Source organism: Nematolebias whitei, chromosome 4 (assembly GCF_014905685.2).
Source record: "Nematolebias whitei isolate Nwh7 chromosome 4, NemWhi1, whole genome shotgun sequence".
In the NCBI taxonomy this organism is placed as follows: domain Eukaryota; kingdom Metazoa; phylum Chordata; class Actinopteri; order Cyprinodontiformes; family Rivulidae; genus Nematolebias; species Nematolebias whitei.
In genome coordinates, this window is record NC_056501.1 from 26687011 (window position 1) to 26706364 (window position 19354).

General features: G+C 42.5%; 1 protein-coding gene across 1 annotated transcript in view; it reads right to left on the reverse strand.

Moving 5' to 3' along the window:
* The window catches only part of flt4 (fms related receptor tyrosine kinase 4), a 35093-nt gene that overhangs the window by 3846 nt on the left and 11893 nt on the right, over window positions 1-19354 (reverse strand). The window contains exons 10-25 of the mRNA XM_037675079.1: window positions 19057-19165; window positions 17281-17640; window positions 16644-16790; window positions 15597-15728; window positions 14398-14504; window positions 11958-12093; window positions 9632-9736; window positions 9117-9230; window positions 7018-7106; window positions 6694-6841; window positions 6520-6614; window positions 2022-2144; window positions 1775-1886; window positions 1505-1604; window positions 1208-1313; window positions 1007-1131 (exon numbers count right to left, since the gene is read on the reverse strand). Of these exons, the coding sequence (XP_037531007.1) occupies window positions 1007-1131; window positions 1208-1313; window positions 1505-1604; window positions 1775-1886; window positions 2022-2144; window positions 6520-6614; window positions 6694-6841; window positions 7018-7106; window positions 9117-9230; window positions 9632-9736; window positions 11958-12093; window positions 14398-14504; window positions 15597-15728; window positions 16644-16790; window positions 17281-17640; window positions 19057-19165 (2108 nt within the window). The remainder of the gene's footprint in view (window positions 1-1006; window positions 1132-1207; window positions 1314-1504; window positions 1605-1774; window positions 1887-2021; window positions 2145-6519; window positions 6615-6693; window positions 6842-7017; window positions 7107-9116; window positions 9231-9631; window positions 9737-11957; window positions 12094-14397; window positions 14505-15596; window positions 15729-16643; window positions 16791-17280; window positions 17641-19056; window positions 19166-19354) is intronic.

Sequence of the window (19354 nt, forward strand, 5' to 3'; positions counted from 1 at the left end):
ACCTGGACGACTTCTGCGATCTCCTTTGATAAACAAGATACCTGCTTTTCTCGGTCACTTTTCAGACTAACTCTTCTTCATGTGAGAAAACAAGAAGTCTAACAGGCCGAAGCCACAGTCACAAAGCACGAGTGTTTACATCAGCAAAGAGTTTCTGAGAATCTGCTTGATCTGCAGTCTTCATAAAATAAACATAAAATCCAGGATATTACAGAACAGCTTAGATTTTTGTACGAAAACTCATTAAAGGACAAACATTTGTTAAAAGACGCCCGCCCTGGCTGACTTTTAGATGATCATTTTATTTTGAAAATCATTTTTAACATGCTGCAGAATGTTTCAGCACTCATCTGTTTTGTTGAGGACCGTCAGTCCAAACTAAATTTAACTATTTCTGTAAAACTGAATTACAGCTATTATGTATTAAGGTTGATTAGCTTAGATGTGGAAGAATTATGTTTTTTAACAAAATAAATAAAATCTATCCTCTTACGTAGGTTCAGTACTGACATGTTGGTCATATTTTAGCAGATGATTGGAGCCACAGATGTCACCTTTAACCCTTTTTAGCTAAACTCCCCTGCATGTCTACATCAGCTGCAGAAATACATCAGAGATAAAAAATCATCAGATTTATATGAGTCAGACTTGATTTCCTGCTTTTTGTCAGACACTGTATAGTTTTTTTTTTTAATGTAAATCTGTTTAAACAGCAGAAATGCCTCATTGTTATGAGTTTGAATAGTTTTACTGGACTTATTCACAACAAGACAAAAGTAACCTCCACGTCTCAGTTCTGTTATTTTAAGGCATTGCAAGATCAATTTTATTTATTTCACTGGAAAAATCCTTAACAAGCATATTATCAGTCTGTGGGCAGGAAGTGGAGTATTTGGAGAAAACACGCAGACTCCACACAGAGAGACCAAGCTGGGAATCGAACCCAGGACCTTAATGCTGGTAGGCAACAATGTTAACCACTAAACCACCGTGCATCCAGAAGTACCTTGTGGACAGAGTGTTGCAAGCCAGTCTCAGTTCTTCTTCAGATGGGGGGCGGGATGAAAACTGCGAGAAACCATCATCCTCTGAGTTCTGCGAGTGGTTCAGGGGGGTGTAACCTTTCCCATCCTGAGGGGATCAGAAGCAACTTAAAGATTAAAAAAAGCTTTTTGATAGAAGATGAACTTATTTCAGAAGGACTTACGGGCAGGCTGTTGTCCTGCAGCAGGTCTGCCAGAATCTGAACCAGCGCAGGAAACGTGGGCCTCTCTTTAGGCTCTCCCTGCCAGCAGGCCAGCATGATGCCGTATCTGCCAGCAGAGGGCAGCAGAGAGTCACAAACAAAAAAACAGCAGCACATTCCTTAAGGTGACCTCGAAGTCCAGTTATCAAAAGGTGAGAGTCAGCTCCCGGAGATGGATTGATGAGCTGAAACAAATCTGAAAGGAAGAGGCAATTTTCCCCTCAGATCGAGGAGGAAACAGCAAAAAGAAATATTTACATTTCAGGCGACGCGGTCTCTGGTGCTCTCATCCTGAAGCCATCCTTCAGCCGTTTGCAAAAGTCTTCATCAATCTGCACTCCTGGGTACGGAGATGCACCTGAGGTGGGGGACACATTCATTAAGATGTCAGCTGCAGGAAAACAAGCCTTTGTGTGTTTGGATAAAAAGGAAGGTTATTTTTTTCTGTTTGGCAGGAACAGATGCTCCTCGCAAAACCTCCTGGAGCAGTTTGCATCCAAATGATTTGTGTTCAGATTTCTAACTCACCAAGCGAAAAGATTTCCCAGAGGAGGACTCCGAAGGACCACACATCACTCTGGCTGGTGTAGACTTTGTCAAAGATGCTCTCCGGAGCCATCCACTTTAAAGGCAGACGAGCCTGGGAGAGCACCAAACAGCAGTGATGAATAGCACAAACAAACAAACAAACATACAGGAAGCAGTTTTATAGTCTGCCTGCAGCGGGTGGATAAAAACCAGGAAGTGGCACTGCAGGAGGGAGAGGAGGACGCACGTTTCCTTTCCTGACGTAGTCGGGGTCTTTGTAAATGTCTCGGGCCAAACCGAAGTCACAGATCTTCACAATGTTGTTCTCTGACAGGAGGATGTTTCGAGCTGCCAGATCTCTGTGAATACACTGCACACACAAACACACACACACAGTTTGGATAGTGACAGTTGTTTGTGTCTGTGTCAGTTCATATCTGGACCTGGACTCTGGAGTTTCTGCAACATCGTCTTTCAAACTGTCGTTTACTTTTTGGTACAGCAAATAATTTAAGAGACTCGTTCAAAGCCAGTCTGTCTGCTTCATGTCTTCATAATGGTGTGCCACAAGGCTCAGTTTTAGGTCCCATTCTTTTTACAATTTATATAAATAATGTACGGTAGGTCAAAACATTCTTGACGTATCCTTGCGTATGCCGATGACACTGTTGTTGATTGCCGAGCTAACACAGTTGCCAGGGTTTTCCATCTTCTACAGTCTGCATTTGACATCATTCAGTCAGATTTGTTCCACCTCAACCTGGTGCTAAATGCTGACAAAACCAAAGGGATGTTGTTTTCCAACAGACAGTCGGTGCCAGCAACTCTTCCTCCTGTCTCATCCACGCATGGTGTTCCTAGTGAGTTTGTAGATTCTTACAAATACTTGGGAATATTGGTTGATGCACATCTCTCCACATAGCGAAAACTTGGTAAAGAAACTGAAATTAAAACTGGGTTTCTTTTTCAGAAATAAATCTTATTTAACTCTGAATCCAGAAAACCCCTTGTAACCGCTTCTTTACTACCAGCCATTGACTACGGTGACATTATTTACATGAATGGCCATGCCAGCTGCTTGCAGATGTTGGATGTTGTCTACCATGGTGGTACCCATCACTGCACCCTGTACTCCTTGGTCAGTTGGTCATCATCATCTACACGTGGACTCTCACAGTGGTTCATCTTCATCTATAAATCCCTCCTTGGTCTGCTGCCTTCCTATGTCTCCTCCTACATGTCACGCTGTCAGTGCAGTTACACTCAGGACATCATTACCTGCAGCGTTCCCTCTGTGCAGACTGAACTTGGCAAAAAGGCCTTTTCCTACTCGGCTCCTGTAACCTGGAACACCTTGCAAAAGGAACTGAAGTTGTCCACCTTCATTTCTTTAAGGGGTTTTAAATAGTTGATAAGGTCAATAGAAACATCAAAGCAAATATGTTCTTGTTTTTAGTATTTTACCTTGTTTTACATCACCTTGATTTATTGTTTTATAACACTGCTTTTATTTTAAATGCATTGTAGTTTACTGTTATTGTTAAAACAGGTCAATGAGTCCTCGTGGCTCAATGAGACTAACCTGTAGACATAAAGGTTGAATGAATGTCTCACTCTCATATTCATAATTCATCCATTTATTTTCTTGTTTCTCCTTTCTGGGTCGTGTGGGTCATTGGTGCCTATCTCCAGCAGTCAGTGTGTGAGAGGCAGGGGGACACCCAGGACAGGTCACAAGTCCATCACAGGGACACATGGAGACAAGCGAGACAGCTCTTAATAATTTAATGACTCAGCGGTCACATTGACTCCCATTAGAGGTGGACTGTAATGGTTCATGCTCTGTGATGTGGTGTTCCTCAGGTCCATCAGTGTTTTTTAAGGATTTTTTATTTATTTATTTGAAAACAATCCAGTATGACTTAAAAAGTTTATATCTCCAATAAAAAGATGTTAAAAAAGCACAATTTGAAATGCTAAAAATCTGATTAAAAAAAAGAAAACACTCTACAGACCTGAATGACTCATTCATTGCCCCACTATGCAAGTTTTAGATTTTAATTGATTTAATTTTTATTTTTTATTTTACATAGATTTAAACATGAATCCTATATAACATTATTATTTTTTAATGGATTTAATCATATTAGCATTTTACTTCTTCAGTGTGTTTTAAAAATGAAAGTCTCATATCAGATGTACTTATTCAGCCTTAACCCAACTATTAAGAGTCAGAGAGTCAGAGTTTCTTTATTGTCATTCGCACCTCATGTGGTACATGTGGTGGAGCGAAATTATGTACACAGGGTCCTAGTTACATCCAACAATAAAATGTATAAGAAAAACAGTAATAACATCTAAGATATGAACTAAGAAAAACATCAACTAAATATACACTAAGCACTCATAACATAAAACATTGAACATCAGCACAAACATGAACATGAGTCTGTGAGCAGATGTGTGCACATGAACACAACCAAATTGAAACAGATCAGCAGCAACATGATATGGTTTTTCACAGTCATTATTCTAGTTAGAGATTCATGAGTCTAACAGCCTCAGGGTAGAAGCTGTTCCTCAGTCTAGTGGTTCTACACTTAATGCTCCTTAACCTCCTTCCTGAGGGGAGTGGGGCAAAAAGTGTGTGTGCTGGGTGAGTGGGGTCCTTCATGATGCAGGTGGCCCTCTTCCTGCATCTGGAGGTGTAGATGTCTGTGATGGTGGGGAGACTGATTCCAACAGATTTCTGTGCAGCCTTCACCACTCTCTGCAAAGCTTTTCTTTCTGCAGCTGTGCAGCCTCCATGCCACACATTGATGCTGGAGCACAGGATGCTCTCCACTGCACACCTGTAGAAGGAGGTGAGGACTGAGCTTCCCAGACCAGCTCGCCTCAGCCGCCTGAGGAAGTAGAGTCTCTGATGAGCTTTCTTGATCAGGCTGGTGGTGTTGTTGCTCCAGCTGAGGTTGTCATTCATGTGTACACCCAAGTACTTGTAGCTGGAGACCACTTCCACTGCAGATCCTCTTATGTTCAGGGGGGTGTAGATGTTTTTGTTCCTTCTGAAGTCTACAATCATCTCCTTTGTCTTCTTCACATTGATGTGAAGGTTATTCTCTCTTAAACTTTATTTAATGCTTGCTTTGGTTCGTAAATTCAAACAAAGTCCTCACTAATTCTTCTTAACGTCACAGAAAAAAAAAATATTTTAATCCCACAGCTACTCTGTACATTAAAACTTTGTATCAGGTCATATTAATAAACTAAGCCATGATGATGCCTTAAGTGGGTTTTCTCCAGGTACTCCAGTTTCCTCCCACAGACCAAAAACATGCATGTTAGTCTGACTGGTAACTCTGAATTGTCTCTAGGTGTGAGTGAGAGAGTGAATGGTTGTTTGTCTCTATGTGTCCCTGTGATGGACTGGAGACCTGTCCAAGGTGTCCCCCACCTCTCAGACAGCGATTGCTGGACATGGACACCAGTGACCCCCACGACCCAAAACAGAAGAAGTGGGTAAAGAGTATGGATGGACGGATGGATGGATGGATGGATGGATGGATGATGTCAATGAGTCTAACCCGTTAAATAGTGTAACATTTTTGATGGCGAGCACATTTAGGTCAAATCAATAAAATACCTCTGGTAATTGCATGAAATGTCACTAGACTGTGTAAAATTGTCAGACTTTTTAACAACTGTTGTGTGTTTCGAGGTCCATGAGCAGAGACGGCCATTTAAAATCAGAGTGATTTAAAAAAGGTCAGCTGCAGATGTACGTCTAATTATTAGGTTCTGACATTTTTTTAAATTGAAATCCATCCAGCTGTTGAAATGTTTTTCTCACTAGCCTCTTTGAGCCACGGGGACTCATTTACAAGACAGACCTGTTCCAGACTGAACATATAGAGCAACTAAACAGACTAACACACCAGTAAAAACGTTATTGCACACTTTTTACCGGCTGACGATGACTTTGAGATGATAAATACCTTTTCTTTTGAATGGCAATTGTTGCACAACTAATAATTTCACCGCTACTTAGAGAAACTGAGATTAACTCAGAAAACCACGAATCCATTTAAGTTTTCTGCACACACATTGTAGTTTGTAAATTATTTAATTATTTAAATTAAAGTCAGATAAATATGAAAAAGGATTGGGGGCACAGTGGGGAATTTTTTTTATTTATTTATTTGACATTTTTCTCATAATTCTGAAATTAAAGTCAGAATTATTCTGTTTCCCTCAGAATTCTCATTTTTAACTGAGAATCATTGAATTCTCAAATAAATTACAACTTTTTCCTCACAGTGGCTCCAACCCTGTTCTGTATAAAATGTACTGAAGATAAAATGTCCAGAATTTAAGACAAAATATTGCAAAACTAAATAAAAAAATATATATTTTAAAAACATAAAAATCAAAGTAACTCTGCTACAGTTCACACTTGTGAAATTTAAAGACATTTTATGGCATCAAACTGTTATTTACAAACTTTAAAATAAAAACCGTTGGTGTAATTAGGTCGTTTTATCCTTTCTGCTGTTTAATATTTGAATTCTGTCGAGCTAAACGCTGTGGAGCATCCAGCAACAAGCACCGACTGATTGATGCTGAAATGATGTGATTGCTGGGAGCAAAGTGGGTGAAGCACGTCTGAGCTACAGCCGCCCCCGCCTGAACAATCCAAACTTCTAACCTCTGCTCAGTCATTTAAACACAAAGGAGAGAGAGGGAACCTTTCTGGAGGCCAGGAACTCCATCCCCCGAGCCACCTGGAAACTGTAGCAGATCAAATCCTCGATGGTCAGGGGGGTTTTCCACAGGTCCTCCCCTGGAGAGGGAAACAGCACGAGGTGTGAAATCATGCACGTAAAAATACATTTAGTACTCAAGATGCCAAGGTGATTCACTTTTCTCCACCGCCGGACTCTGATTGGACGCCCTGGATGATGTCACGTGAGGTGTGGAGGCTGCAGGAGGAGGCGGACGCCCTCTCTGCTCCACCTGACCGGCTTCAATCATCCGCCTCACCTGGCTCTGGGTTTTTGGAGAGCGGTCCTGAAACAGAGCACAGCGTGATGCACCGCCTCTAAACTCGGCACAGAATGAGTCACGAGTGGAAGTGACGGCGAAAAATATGGACAAAAATTACATCAGAGAGGGGAAAAGAGCAAATATTAGTCCAACTAGATATAAAAGGAAGAAGACGAACAGCTTGAGCTCAGTTTTCATACCCGGTAGGGCAGGAAGAACTCCCTCTTGCCTCGCAGGAAGTTGGACAGATTTCCATACTTACAGTATTCCACGATCACCATCAGTGGACCTGGAAGCAGAAGATGGAAATATTTGTTTTTCTTGTGCATATTTTAAAGAATTAACATGGATTTACACAGAACTAAAATACTAAGGGGAAAAAAGAGAGATTCCCACCTTTTGCTTAGGAACACTTTAGGAAGGGTGAGGTTCTGCCTCAAATGGAGGAGTTCAAGTATCTTGTGGTTTTGTTTACGAGTGAGGGAAGAATGGAGCGTGAGATTGACAGACGGATTCGTGCAGCATCTGCAGTATTGTGAACTTTGTGCCGGTCCGTTGTGGTGAACAGGGAGCTGAGCTGTAAGGTAAAGCTCTCTTGTTTCCTGTGTCTACCCTCACCTATGGTCACAAACTTTGAATAGTGACCAGAAGAACAAGATTGTGGATACAGGAAATGAGTTTCCTCCGCAGGGTAGCTGGACTCTCCCTTAGAGAGAGGGTGAGAAGTTCAGTTATCTGGGAGAGACTCCGAGTAGAACCGCTGCTCCTCCACATCGAGAGGAGCCAGTTGAGGTGGTTCGGTCATCTGGTAAGGATGCTCCCTGGGCCTCTCTCTAGGGAGGTGCTTCAGGCATGTCTGACTGGGAGGAGACCCCGGGGACGACCCAGGACACACTGGAGACTGTCTCTCAGTTGGCCTGGGAACGCCTTGGAATCCTCCCAGAGGAGCTGGAAGAGGTGACTGTGGAAATAGATGTCTGGGCCTCCCTGCTCAAGCTGCTGCCCCCACAACTCCACTTCGGAACAAGCGTAAGATGATGCATGGATGGATGGATGGATGGATGGATGCATGGATGGATGGCTGGATGGATGTTTAGGATCTCGAGGTTTGCTTGCCAAGTAAAAACATTTCCACACTCTCAGTATCAGTGTCGGTGTATTTAGATGAACCCTTGGTAGTTTTTTGTGTTTATAGTTGAGGTTCTCTGTTTTTGGATGTTCTGTTCCTCTGAGCTTCCCTGTGCCTTTGATTCATTTTTACCCCCCCCCCCCCCCCAGTTCTTTACTTCTGTTCAGCTCTTCCTCAGTCCTTCCACACCCGCCTACACCTGTGCTCCTTAAGCTCAGCTCCTCCTCCTCTCCTTGTCATCCTCAGTCCTTAAAACCCCTCACCATTCAGTCCAGAGCAGTTTAACCCTTTTCTCCATTCATTCAACCTTTATTTATACAGGTTAACCCCATTGAGCCGCGGGGACTCATTTACAAGAGAGGCCTGATTTTTGGACAAAGAGTGATGACGACAGTGAGCAACAACGACAACAATAGAGTCACAAAATACAATTTTTTTTACTGTAGATGTCAGTCGTGGTTCCTGCCGTGCCTCTTCTCTCCTTCAGTTTGGTAAGTTTTGTTCTGCTGCCGCTCAGTCTGTTGTTTTGTTAATGAAAGTTTTTAGCTAATCTTTTGCGCTTCCTGAGTCGAGTCGGTTTAAATCCTGCTGCCACAGTGACGCCCTTAAAATGTGCTCAGTAGGTCAACTTGATGCATGGATTAAAAAAAAGCATTCGTTTGACTTCGCTTTTGGATTTCTGGTTTTGGATAGCTCATAGCTGCTTCAAGGTTTAACAAAATGAAAAGCTTCATAAAACTCATTATGGGATGGAGCTGCACATGTGTATGCACCATCAAAAAAACACTGCTTTCATAATGTGCACAGGAAGTTTTCAAATGTAAAAACAATTTGCACAGGAGTCTGGTTTTATCATGAACATCTTTGCGTTATCAATGTGAGGAATCGATTAGCTCAAAGAGACCTGCTCAGATGTGTTTGACAAGAGCTTCAGCTACTAACACGCTAAATATTAACTTAATACTTGCACAACTGAGATATAAGAAATATTTTTTTGTTTACTATCAGTCAGCGGCAGCCATTTTGAATGAGGTTGACTCCAAATATTCAGTTGTAGATGCACGTCCAGGGATTACTTTGATTCATTAATAGTCCAGACAAATGGACACTCTGAGGTCAAACCTCTGCCGCGCATGTGTTGAGCAGCGGGCGGTAAGCACGCAGACTCACCGTTTGGTTTGGTGCAGGCTCCTAACAGGTTGACCACGTTCAGATGGTTCCCGATGTGGATCAGGATCTTTAACTCTGACATCAGAGCTTTGTGCTCGCTGGCTGTGGCTCCATCTGCAACAAACATTGTTTAGATTTTTCTTTTGGACAGCTTCCGTTTTTCACCATGTTCTTCCTGAAACCGTACACTAACTTAACATCTTGGAGACATTTCTGTGGGTTGGTTAGCAGCTGCTCATCTCTTGTCCTGTACAAACTGGGACTGGTTCAAACTAAAAGGTATTTCTAGAGAAACGTTGACTGTGTCAGTCAGAGACTTCTCAGAGTCTGAGCAGCTTCCTGATGGTGAATTCAGCGAACACGTGAAGGTGCAGCTGTTTGTGTTTTCATTGGCTAACTGAATTAAGTGTGCGACAAAGCACATTTCGTTAAGACAGAACTCTAAAATCTGAGCAGATAGTTGAGGGTGGAGCTGTCGGCAGCAGCCGTGCAGTACAAACTCAGATGAATGTCACCTTTCAGCATTTTGACGGCCACCGTGTCCAAACTGCTGCTCCTGCAGGTGCCGTGCATCGACGCTTCAATTACTTTTCCAAAAGCACCGTGACCCAAAACCTTTCCTACATCCAGACAGAACAGGGAGAAAAGAGAGGCGTAGCATTATTATTTTTTAAAGTTTAATTCAAATCCATTCAGTGGTTCGTGAAATATTTTGCTAACAGACTCTAATAGTTAAGGGTAAAGTTTTAAACTGGGAACTCTCCCCATCAGTTCCAACAGTTCATGTTCAGACAGGACCGTGGAAACGGGGCTGTGAGCGCGAGTGAACTTGAGTAAAAATATCATGAAGCCCAACGTTAGCAGTAAAATGCACAGTGGCTTTAAACAGTTGCATATCCTTACAAAATAAAACAACACGTTTTTAAGATTGTAAAATTTTGCACACAAAGAACAGCAATGCAGCTTTTTGTAACAAATAAAATAATAATCTAAATAGTGTTTCCTTTTAAACATGGGTATAAAACTAAAAACATTAAAAATGATAGATTAAACAAAAATAAATGTAACTGTGCGTTTAGACAAACTCTGGCATCCATTCGGAAATGTTGCAGCACCCTCAGCACCCCTGCTTCCCACAAGCTTGCACACAGAGTGTGTGTTGGGTATGACCCTCAGCCACTACCACAACACATTTTAGCTCAATATTTGTAAGACTGATTAAACTACAGATATTTTTTTAAGGTCAGTTAGCCATGGTGGCCATCTTGACTTGGTTTGACTCAAAAAGCTAATCAGTTGCAGACATACATCTAATGATTACTTTCTGAGCATTTCATTTGAATCCATTCAGTGATTCATGAAGTATTTTAACAGACACACAAACACAAGTGATGATAAGAGGAATAAAAATATCAACGGCAGCTTTTGGAATCATCATGTTCCCATAAGATGCTATGAAACGTTTTCAAAAAGTTTGTTTTCAGTGACTCTCCGTGCATGTGTGGGTTTTCTCCAGGTGTTCCAGTTTCCTCCCACAGACCAAAAACATGCATGTTAGACTGACTGGTAACTCTAAAATGGTCTCTAGGTGAGAGAGAGAGTGAGAGAGTGAATGTTTTTTTGTCTCATTTGTCTCTATGTGTCCCTGTGATGGACTGGAGACCAGTCCAGGGAGTCCCCCACCTCTCACACAGTGATATCTGGACATGGGCATCAGTGACACCAGTGACACCAGTGACCCCCGCAACCCGAAATACAAGAAGTGGGTAAAGATGATGGATGAATGTTTATGCATCCAACAAAGTTACAGTAAGTCATGTCATCTGGACGGTTTCTTTTCTTTCTTTTTTTGTTGTTGTTGAGACGTTTCGTCCTTCATCCAAAGGACTTCATCAGTCCGAGGAGCCATAACAAACTTGGTCCCACAAGCAGCACACCCCCATAGTGAACCAACCGGTTTGCTGGTAATAAGATGGTTTCTGGGGCCCGCCTTCTCCCCCGTCAACTCCTCTGTGGCAGCCATAGCCAGTGGTTTAAAAAAAAAAAAAAACGTCCAAAGGACTTGACTTAACATTGTTGGATTTTTTTTTACCTGGATTATTGAGTATGGACTTTGATGTTTTGAAACACTTTGGCCATGGCTGCCTGAGAGGAGTCGATGGGGGAGAGAGCGGGCCCCAGAAACCATCTTATTACCATCAAACTGGTTGGCCCACTATGTGCGTGTGCTGCTTGTGGGACTCAGTTTGTAGTGGCTTCTCAGACTGATGAAGTCCTTTGGATGAAGGACAAAACAACTCAACAGTAACAAATTAAAAATAAACCGTCCAGATGACCTGACTGACTTTGTTGGATATTTTTACCTGGATTATTGAGCATGAACTTTGAAGTTTGTTTACACAATTTTTGCAATCTTTTACGTCATGCTTTGTTTACAGTATTTTAGAAATGGCTGAAATAGCACATTCAGCTCATTCAGGATGTGGGTACTCTGACCTTTTGGTTTTGAGGACTTTTCCAGTTCTTAAAATATCTCACTTTACAAACAATCCTTCCGCCGTACAAATACATTAGAAACTCTTGAATCCTTTCAAAAACATTGCCTTATTTAAAATCTGCTTCAGAATACTCGCTCTGTGTTTGTCATCTTATGCTACATTTAGCCACTGTTGCTACTAATTGCTGGTGTTTTGCTCCTTTTAGCTTATAGCTACTAATCTGCTTCTTTTTAGCACACTTCAGCAGTCATTCATGCACCCACACTGCATTTTCACAGAAAACTCAACAAGTTAACATCAGCTCCCATTGACCCATTTGGGCCCCCGTTTCCTGGTTGCTCACCCAGTCTCAGTCTGTCTCTGGAGATCTCCCACTGTGACGAGTCGTAGGGGAGGTATTCACACTGCTCGTCCAGCGGCACCTCCCCCGGGTCCATTATGATTGACAGGTAGCCCGTCTTTATGTCTGCTGGGTTAACCTGCAGCTCAGAGGGAGAGAGGGACAGAGCTCGTGTAAGGTGAGGTCAGAGGTCAAGAGGGGGAGTTCAATGAACCACGTGCAATGAATGATAAACAGCATGATCGTCTCAGACCAGACTTCTACCAGGATGAGTTGTTTAATCCTTTTCCTCCTCTAATGGATGTGTAAGAGGTTGTTAGTGTTTGACTGACAGGCTGAGCTCCAGCTGGAGGAGAAGCTGCAGCGTTTCTTCTGAGTAAAGGGACCAAAGTGACATTTCCACATGCTTACGTGTTTAATGCTGCTTATATGTTGAGGCGAATGAAGCAAGAAATATTTATTATCGCCCTTTTTTGCCCATGTCTGTGTCTGTGTATGTATTTGTATGTACCATTAGCAATATATCATGAATCACAGAACAGATTTTACTGAAACTCTCAGAAAGTATCTGTTGGATGGTACAACTGATTCACCTTTGGAGTCAACCTAATTCAAGATGCCACAACTAACTGAGGTTAGCCAACATAAAAATGGCTGCTTCTCAGTATTTGTTCTAAATATTGAGCTAAAACGATGGTCATTGCACACTCTAAGCACTAAAATACTATACAGAACATCACACTATCACATAAGTTATTTTAAATTTTAACCAAAGTGGCAGTCTTTATTTGTATAAAATCTATAAATCATGGCCGACCTCTTACGCCATGTGTTTAGTCCAGTACAGGTACGTGTGTCAAATCAAAGAGTAGCCTTGGAGCTAAAAACATCTGAAGGTCACTGCTACGACATCCTGCCAGCACAAGGTCTTTGTTACACAAGAAAGAAACTTTAGAAGGAAAAACAATGTGGGCCGCTCAAAGTCTGCTGTTATGAGCTGGCAGGGTGTTTGTCACTGTTTATAGCCCATCTGTGCGTTCATACGGTGGTAAGTGATACAGTTTTATTGGCAGAGTAAAAAGGTAAATTTAGTCCAGAATAAACGTGAATCATGTAGTTACAAAATAAGTTGTTCCAGCAGATTTCTGTGAATTAAAGTGAACGTTCAGATCTGTTGCAGCGAGGTTCTCTGGAAAGATTATGATAAAATATTTGATGTAGCTTTTTGAATGACCTCAGTTTGGATAATTAGTTTAATTCTAACTGGGTTGGCAAGTTAGTTCAAAAGCAAAGTGTATTACTGCCTTGTGTTAAGAATGGACAGGGTTACGGCCTATTTGGTCAAACATTGTAAATGATGTTATACATAATCTCAGATTAGATTATAAGAGCCCACAAGATGTGTTAACATTCAAAGTGTGTTGTAAATGACTCTCAACTCCTACAATGCCAAATTTTAGCTCAATATTTGTAAAAGTCACTGAGGTGTAGCCATTTTTGTTTTGGCTAATTTTTCTAGCTGTGGTGACCAAATTTTTCATATGAGATATGATAAGTTGTAGCTTCAAATGGAGACAAATATAAACCAAACAGAGAGGGAAAGGCCACCTGGAAAATATTTCAAATGTCATAAATGACTAAAAGAAAGAAAAAAGAGCTGGAACTGAGTAGGTAAAGCTACAACGGGTGGAACACTAGCTACAAGCTAAAGCAAGACGCTTCCAAAGAAAGGCTAGCTAAAAGCTAAAGTGGTAAAACGTTAGTTGAAAGCAGCAAAACGTTAAGCTAAATGCTAAAAGTAGCTAAAGAACACAAAAAATAGAACAAGTATGCTGCTTTCAAAGAGCACATTTTGAAGAAATCTCAAATAATCTCTATGGAGAAATCATTTATGAATAAAGTTAAATGTTCTGAAAATATTAAAGCTTGTAGCACCCTGAATGAGTTGAACCTTTTGATATTTAAAAAGCTAAAATAGCACAAATGTACGGAAGAGGATTAGGGCCACCGTGCAAAAAAATATATATTTGTTTTCTTAATTTTGAGATCAAAGTCAGAACACATCTATCTAAACAAGTCTCTTGAAAATGAGTCCTCGAGGCTCAATGAGACTAAACTGTATAAATAAAAGTTGAATGGGAAAAAAATATATTGCACCGTATCTCTACTTGTATTCTGTACAAATATGTAGAAATAATTAGAAAAAAAAAAACTTTTGAAAAATAGAAAACAGGAGAACAACAGAGTGAAATCTGACTCAGCGGTCCAACAATAAAAGTCCTTTTGAGCAGGTCTAGCAGCACGACTGGACTCAGCAGCTCTGTTTCAGGGTGACTTCCACCGTGACAAACGTTTGGGCTCAGAGCCCAGCGGCAGTGTGTCAACAGTCAGAGGTCAAACTCTTGGTTTCTCTCACAAACACAGAGGTAGAAAGTCCTCTGACCCGTTTCACGTTGCAGAAGATGAGGATGAGCAAGACCCAGAAGAAAACGGCGATGACTGCGGTCCCGATCAGAATCACTATCTCCACGTTGGCCTTGTCACTCGAACCTTACCACAAAGAAGTAAACAGAAAGAAGAACACTTAATACTGTGCTGCTGATTATCCATGCTGCTGATCTCATGCTGCTGTATTCATTCATTCAGACTCATGTTCGTGCTGCTGTTGTTCGGTGTATTGTTTTTGTACTACTAGCGTTTAGCGTATATCTTAGTTTATATCTTAGATCCTTATTTGCTGTTTCTTTTTACACTTCATATTTTTGCTGTTGGATGTAACTGGGACCCAGTGTGCACAATTTTGTTCCACCTCATGTACCACATGTGATGTGACAATAAAGAACCATCCATCCATCCATTATCTTTACCGGCTTATTCCATTTTGGGTCACGGGGGTCGCCGGTGCCCATGTCCAGCAATCACTGTGCGAGGGGCGGGGGACACCCTGGACGGGTCTCCAGTCCATCACAGGGCCACATAGAGACAAACGAGACAAACAACCATTCGCTCTCTCACTCACACCTAGGGACAATTTAGAGTTACCAATCAGCCTAACATGCATGTTTTTGGTCTGTGGGAGGAAACCGGAGCACCCGGAGAAAACCCACGCATGGACGGAGAGAACATGCAAACTCCACCCAGAAGGTCCCCTGGACTGGGGTTTGAACCAAGGACCTGCTCGCTGAGAGGCAGCAGCTCTACCAGTTGCGCCACCGTGCTGCCTACAATAAAGAACCTTGAACCTTAAATTATTACACTTTAACACCCCGCCCCCCCATCAAGGTTTGCGCCCTGCACCAACTACAGGAGGCGCTGCGTCACAGAGTTTACCGCAGCTCTTTAACATCAACTCTTCGGCTGAAATCAGTTTGAAGAGCAGACTTTTACCCTTTTCATGAATTCTGTTGAAACCACTTTCAGTAATGCTGCTAAATTATTCATTCTGACTACAAAACGTCCACAATGTCAACGAGTTTAATTTGGAGAGCAGCAGTCGCCACGTGAACTTTAGCTGCAGTCAGTCTGAGAGGCCGAAATGTGCACTTTGTACAGGCCTGAGTGCACCTGAGACTAATCTGTTTGATTGTGCATGTGTGTGTGTGTGTGTGTGTGTGTGTGTGTGTGTGTGTGTGTGTGTCTCACCGATGACCCTGACAGCCGCTGAGGAGTGGACGCAGCCTCGCTGGTTGCAGGCGGTGCAGGTGTAAAGGCCAGCGTCCTCCTCTCTGACCCGCTGGATACTCAGTGTGCGGTTTGAGTCCTGCAGCTGGACCCCTGTGGAGGGGGGGGGGGGGGGGGGATAATAAGTGGCATACACTCTGCAGCTCCTGTGTGTGTGTGTGTTTGAGCAAAATGTATCATGAATCACTGGCTGGATTTTATTGAAACTTTCATCTGTTAATCACTGGAGTCAGCACGACTCAAGATGTCCACCACATCTAACGGACCTTAGCCTGGAGACAAACGGATATAACTCAGTGAATTTTATAGATTCGGAGAGAAACGTTGGCGTGGTAGTAGCCGACAGTCATTCACAACAAGTGCTAACAAATCACGTGACTTATCGCATCACGGTATTTTCTAGGCTTACCCAAAATGGCGTTTGTGTAATTCTCAACAAAAAAATGAATTTAGTCTAAAACTCTGCCATGAAAGTTACACTAGGCCTTTAACTTCCATCTTTTTTTTAAAAGTTTTGGATTCTTGTCACACCTCCGGTTATCAATCTGTAGCTCTCATTTATTATTCCATCATCCTACAAGCCAGGCTACATGTCTTAGTGGCCCGCCTGAGTTAACCTGAAGCTCAGGCTGTCAATCAAATCCACTTGGCACTCAGGAAATGTACTCGATGAGAATAGAAATGAGTGGTTTGTTGGACAGCTGCGGTTTATTCCGTGCATGGACTCCTGTCAATAGCTAAGGTGTTTACTCGGCAGCATGAGGTTAACAGTATTTATACTGTTACATTTATATGATATCAAAAGTTTATCACCTACAGCCATGAAAGGTGACCTTGACAAGAAGCGGGTGATGTGCACTCCTTCAAGGAACGCCAGTTTTTTCAATTATCTGATGATTTTGATGTGAAGAAGTGGATAATTAATTGACTTCCTGCTGGTGTGAGCGTTGGTGGGCAGTGTTGCGCAAACGTAGCATCACCTGTGTGTGCGTTTGGTTTCGTATTCACCTGACGTTTGGTGGAGAGGCTGGTGGTCCTTAAACCAGGAGAGCCGGGGCAGAGGTCTGCCCTCCACGTCGCACTCCATCTGCAGAGACTGCGTTACGTTCACCGTCTGGTTGGTGAGGCTGCGCTTGTACCGAGGCGCCTCCAGGGCTGGAAACGACAACAAACGGAACAAAACTGGAGTTATGAAAAGAATAAATAGTGAAAAAAAATATTTATTTTTTTCCCACTGATGTGCACAGTAGAAGCACACGTGTAATGTTGTATGACTGAAAAGGTAAATATAAATAAAATAGTCCTGAAGGGACTGATGAGAGAGTTTCAGCACAGAGCATGAATGAAGCATGAAAAGTGTTTGTGTGTTTCTGCCTCCGCTCTGTTTTCTGTCCCTACATATCTACGCTGTGCAAACACCAGGTACTCTCTCCCGTTATGTGTGGGCACCAGAGAGCGTGGGCATCCCTTTGTGAGTGTGTGTAATTATAAGCCTCCAGCATTTCAGCACCAGCTCCACTCCTGCGGCCCATCATGTGTGTTTCCTCCGCACAGCGTTGCCCTATAATTATCTGTAACTGGAGTGAATGTTTCTACTCATTTCTGGGGCTTTCATCTCTTTTTTTTTTTTTTTTTACCTCCTCACCTTTGACAGAGATGTATCTGGACAGACACTGCTTCTCCCCGGTGCGCCTGCTCTGAGCCGTGCACACATAATGTCCCTCGTCCTGCAGCCGTATGGACTCTGCGGTGAAGTCCGAGACCCAGCTGTTGGAGGGTCTCTGGAAAAAGAGCTGGCCCTGAAGGAGTTTGGCGTAGAGGTGCATGCTGCTACAGTCCAGCTCCTGAGGCTTAGCGCGCTGGTCCTGCAGGGCCTGGGGGTTGAGACGGTACCACTGCAGCTGATCGTAGGTGTAGTTGTCAGCACTGCAGCGCAGGGACACTTTCTCCTGCTCCAGAGGAGACTCCGAGGGCCGAACGTCCACACTGAAGCCCTCAGGGATGGCTTTGGAGGTAAACAAAGGTCAATGAGGGGTCGGGGTGAAACACTGTATCAAACAGTAAAAAGCATTCCCTAAAAGATCATTCCATCTAACTTACAGCGATAAAAAACATAAACTGAAGGCTCACACTTAAATCCAGGGGATGTTGATGGAAACTCTTTGGTTTGAGCGTCTCAATAAAACGGTGGAGAGGGAAATGTTATTTGTGCCGCTCGGTGCGGGTACCCTGAAGGCCAGCCTCATCCCGGGAAGTTTTAATACGAGTATTTCTCTGGCATTAAAGCGTTCCAGGTAATAAATTTTGGGGACATATACACAGAGAGGTCATTGCAACCAGTAAAAGATAAAACTATCTGGGATTGTTCTCCAACAGGTTTGGCATAAAAAGTATCAAGTTTTTTGACTAATGGGTAAAACTTTGTATCCACAAAACTCGAACAATAACTGCAGAGACTATTCATACATGCACAAGGAAGATCCCAACCTTATAACATGTACAGATTATTTTTCTGCTGAAACATTCTACCTAAGAAAAGACCTATTGTTGTCTCTATGTATAAACTACACTCACCAACAAACATGGTGGAGCACTCTTAAACCTGGATGTCCACAGGAAGACCTCAACATGACCCAGACAGTCTTTAGACAGGTGCTTCTTTGTTTTAAAGACTGTACCAGCCTCAAGAGGGGTTAGACACGCATATGCAAGATGCCACCCTGTTGCATCATCAGTGCCCCTTGAATCACTACCAGAGGAGATGGACCTGAAGTGTCGTGCAGCTAATGGTTCTGCTTGGCCCCATGCAAACTCTATAAAGTGCAGGTAATGTTGTCTAATGTGTCCACAAGGCATCCTGTGTGTCTGTTGCTCTTCATTCACCGTTTTGACTGTCAAATGCTCTGGCAACTGCCTGATAACACTGACACTCCACTTGTTATGCTATTCCGTACACAGCATGCCCTTTGGTGCCTGTTCTAGACTCGCCAGCTCCTTTCAAATCGATCATTTACTTATCCTGCAGTGGCCTGCATGCAAATCTAATAAACTCCCAATCAGACCGTTCCATGTGGGGCTTCTTTCTTTGTCGGTGAGTGTATTCAAAATGTTTTGAGTTTCATTCATAAGCAAATCCTGTTACTTTTCAAGAAAAAAAAATGCTTAAAGGATTTCCTTTACACAGAATAGATGTGTGTATGAGTCCCTGACCTCATTCCTCCTGGAATTCTATACAATGAATCTTTTCAAATATTGAATTCATCTCATTTTCTACGATTGCGAACGCTACGTGTTCTTTACTATTGTGACACAGAAGAGGCAAAACCCAATGATGCATTACATCCCTCAGCCTAGATGTACAAACCCCATATTAACTGTGCAAAAGGTACAAAAACTAAACTTTGTGTGTATGTGTACTCACTAGTTACATAGAAATAGATCAGCCGCTCATCTTTGCCCACTTTGTTTTCAGCAGAGCACGTGTACATGACAGAAATGCTGGCGTTGCGTATCTGAAGCCTGCTCACTATCTGTTAGGTGAGAAAACGAGAATGAGACATCTAGTGCAAAGTTTAAAGGAAGCGCAGTCTGCTGTCCTGTAGCTGAGCAGACACTAAATCAGACCACCACACTCAGGTGCGACTCAATAAATGAATTTTTGCATGCGAGAGCATCTGTGTCAGTGATTGCGATGATTTCCTCTAATGGCAGGAGTTTAT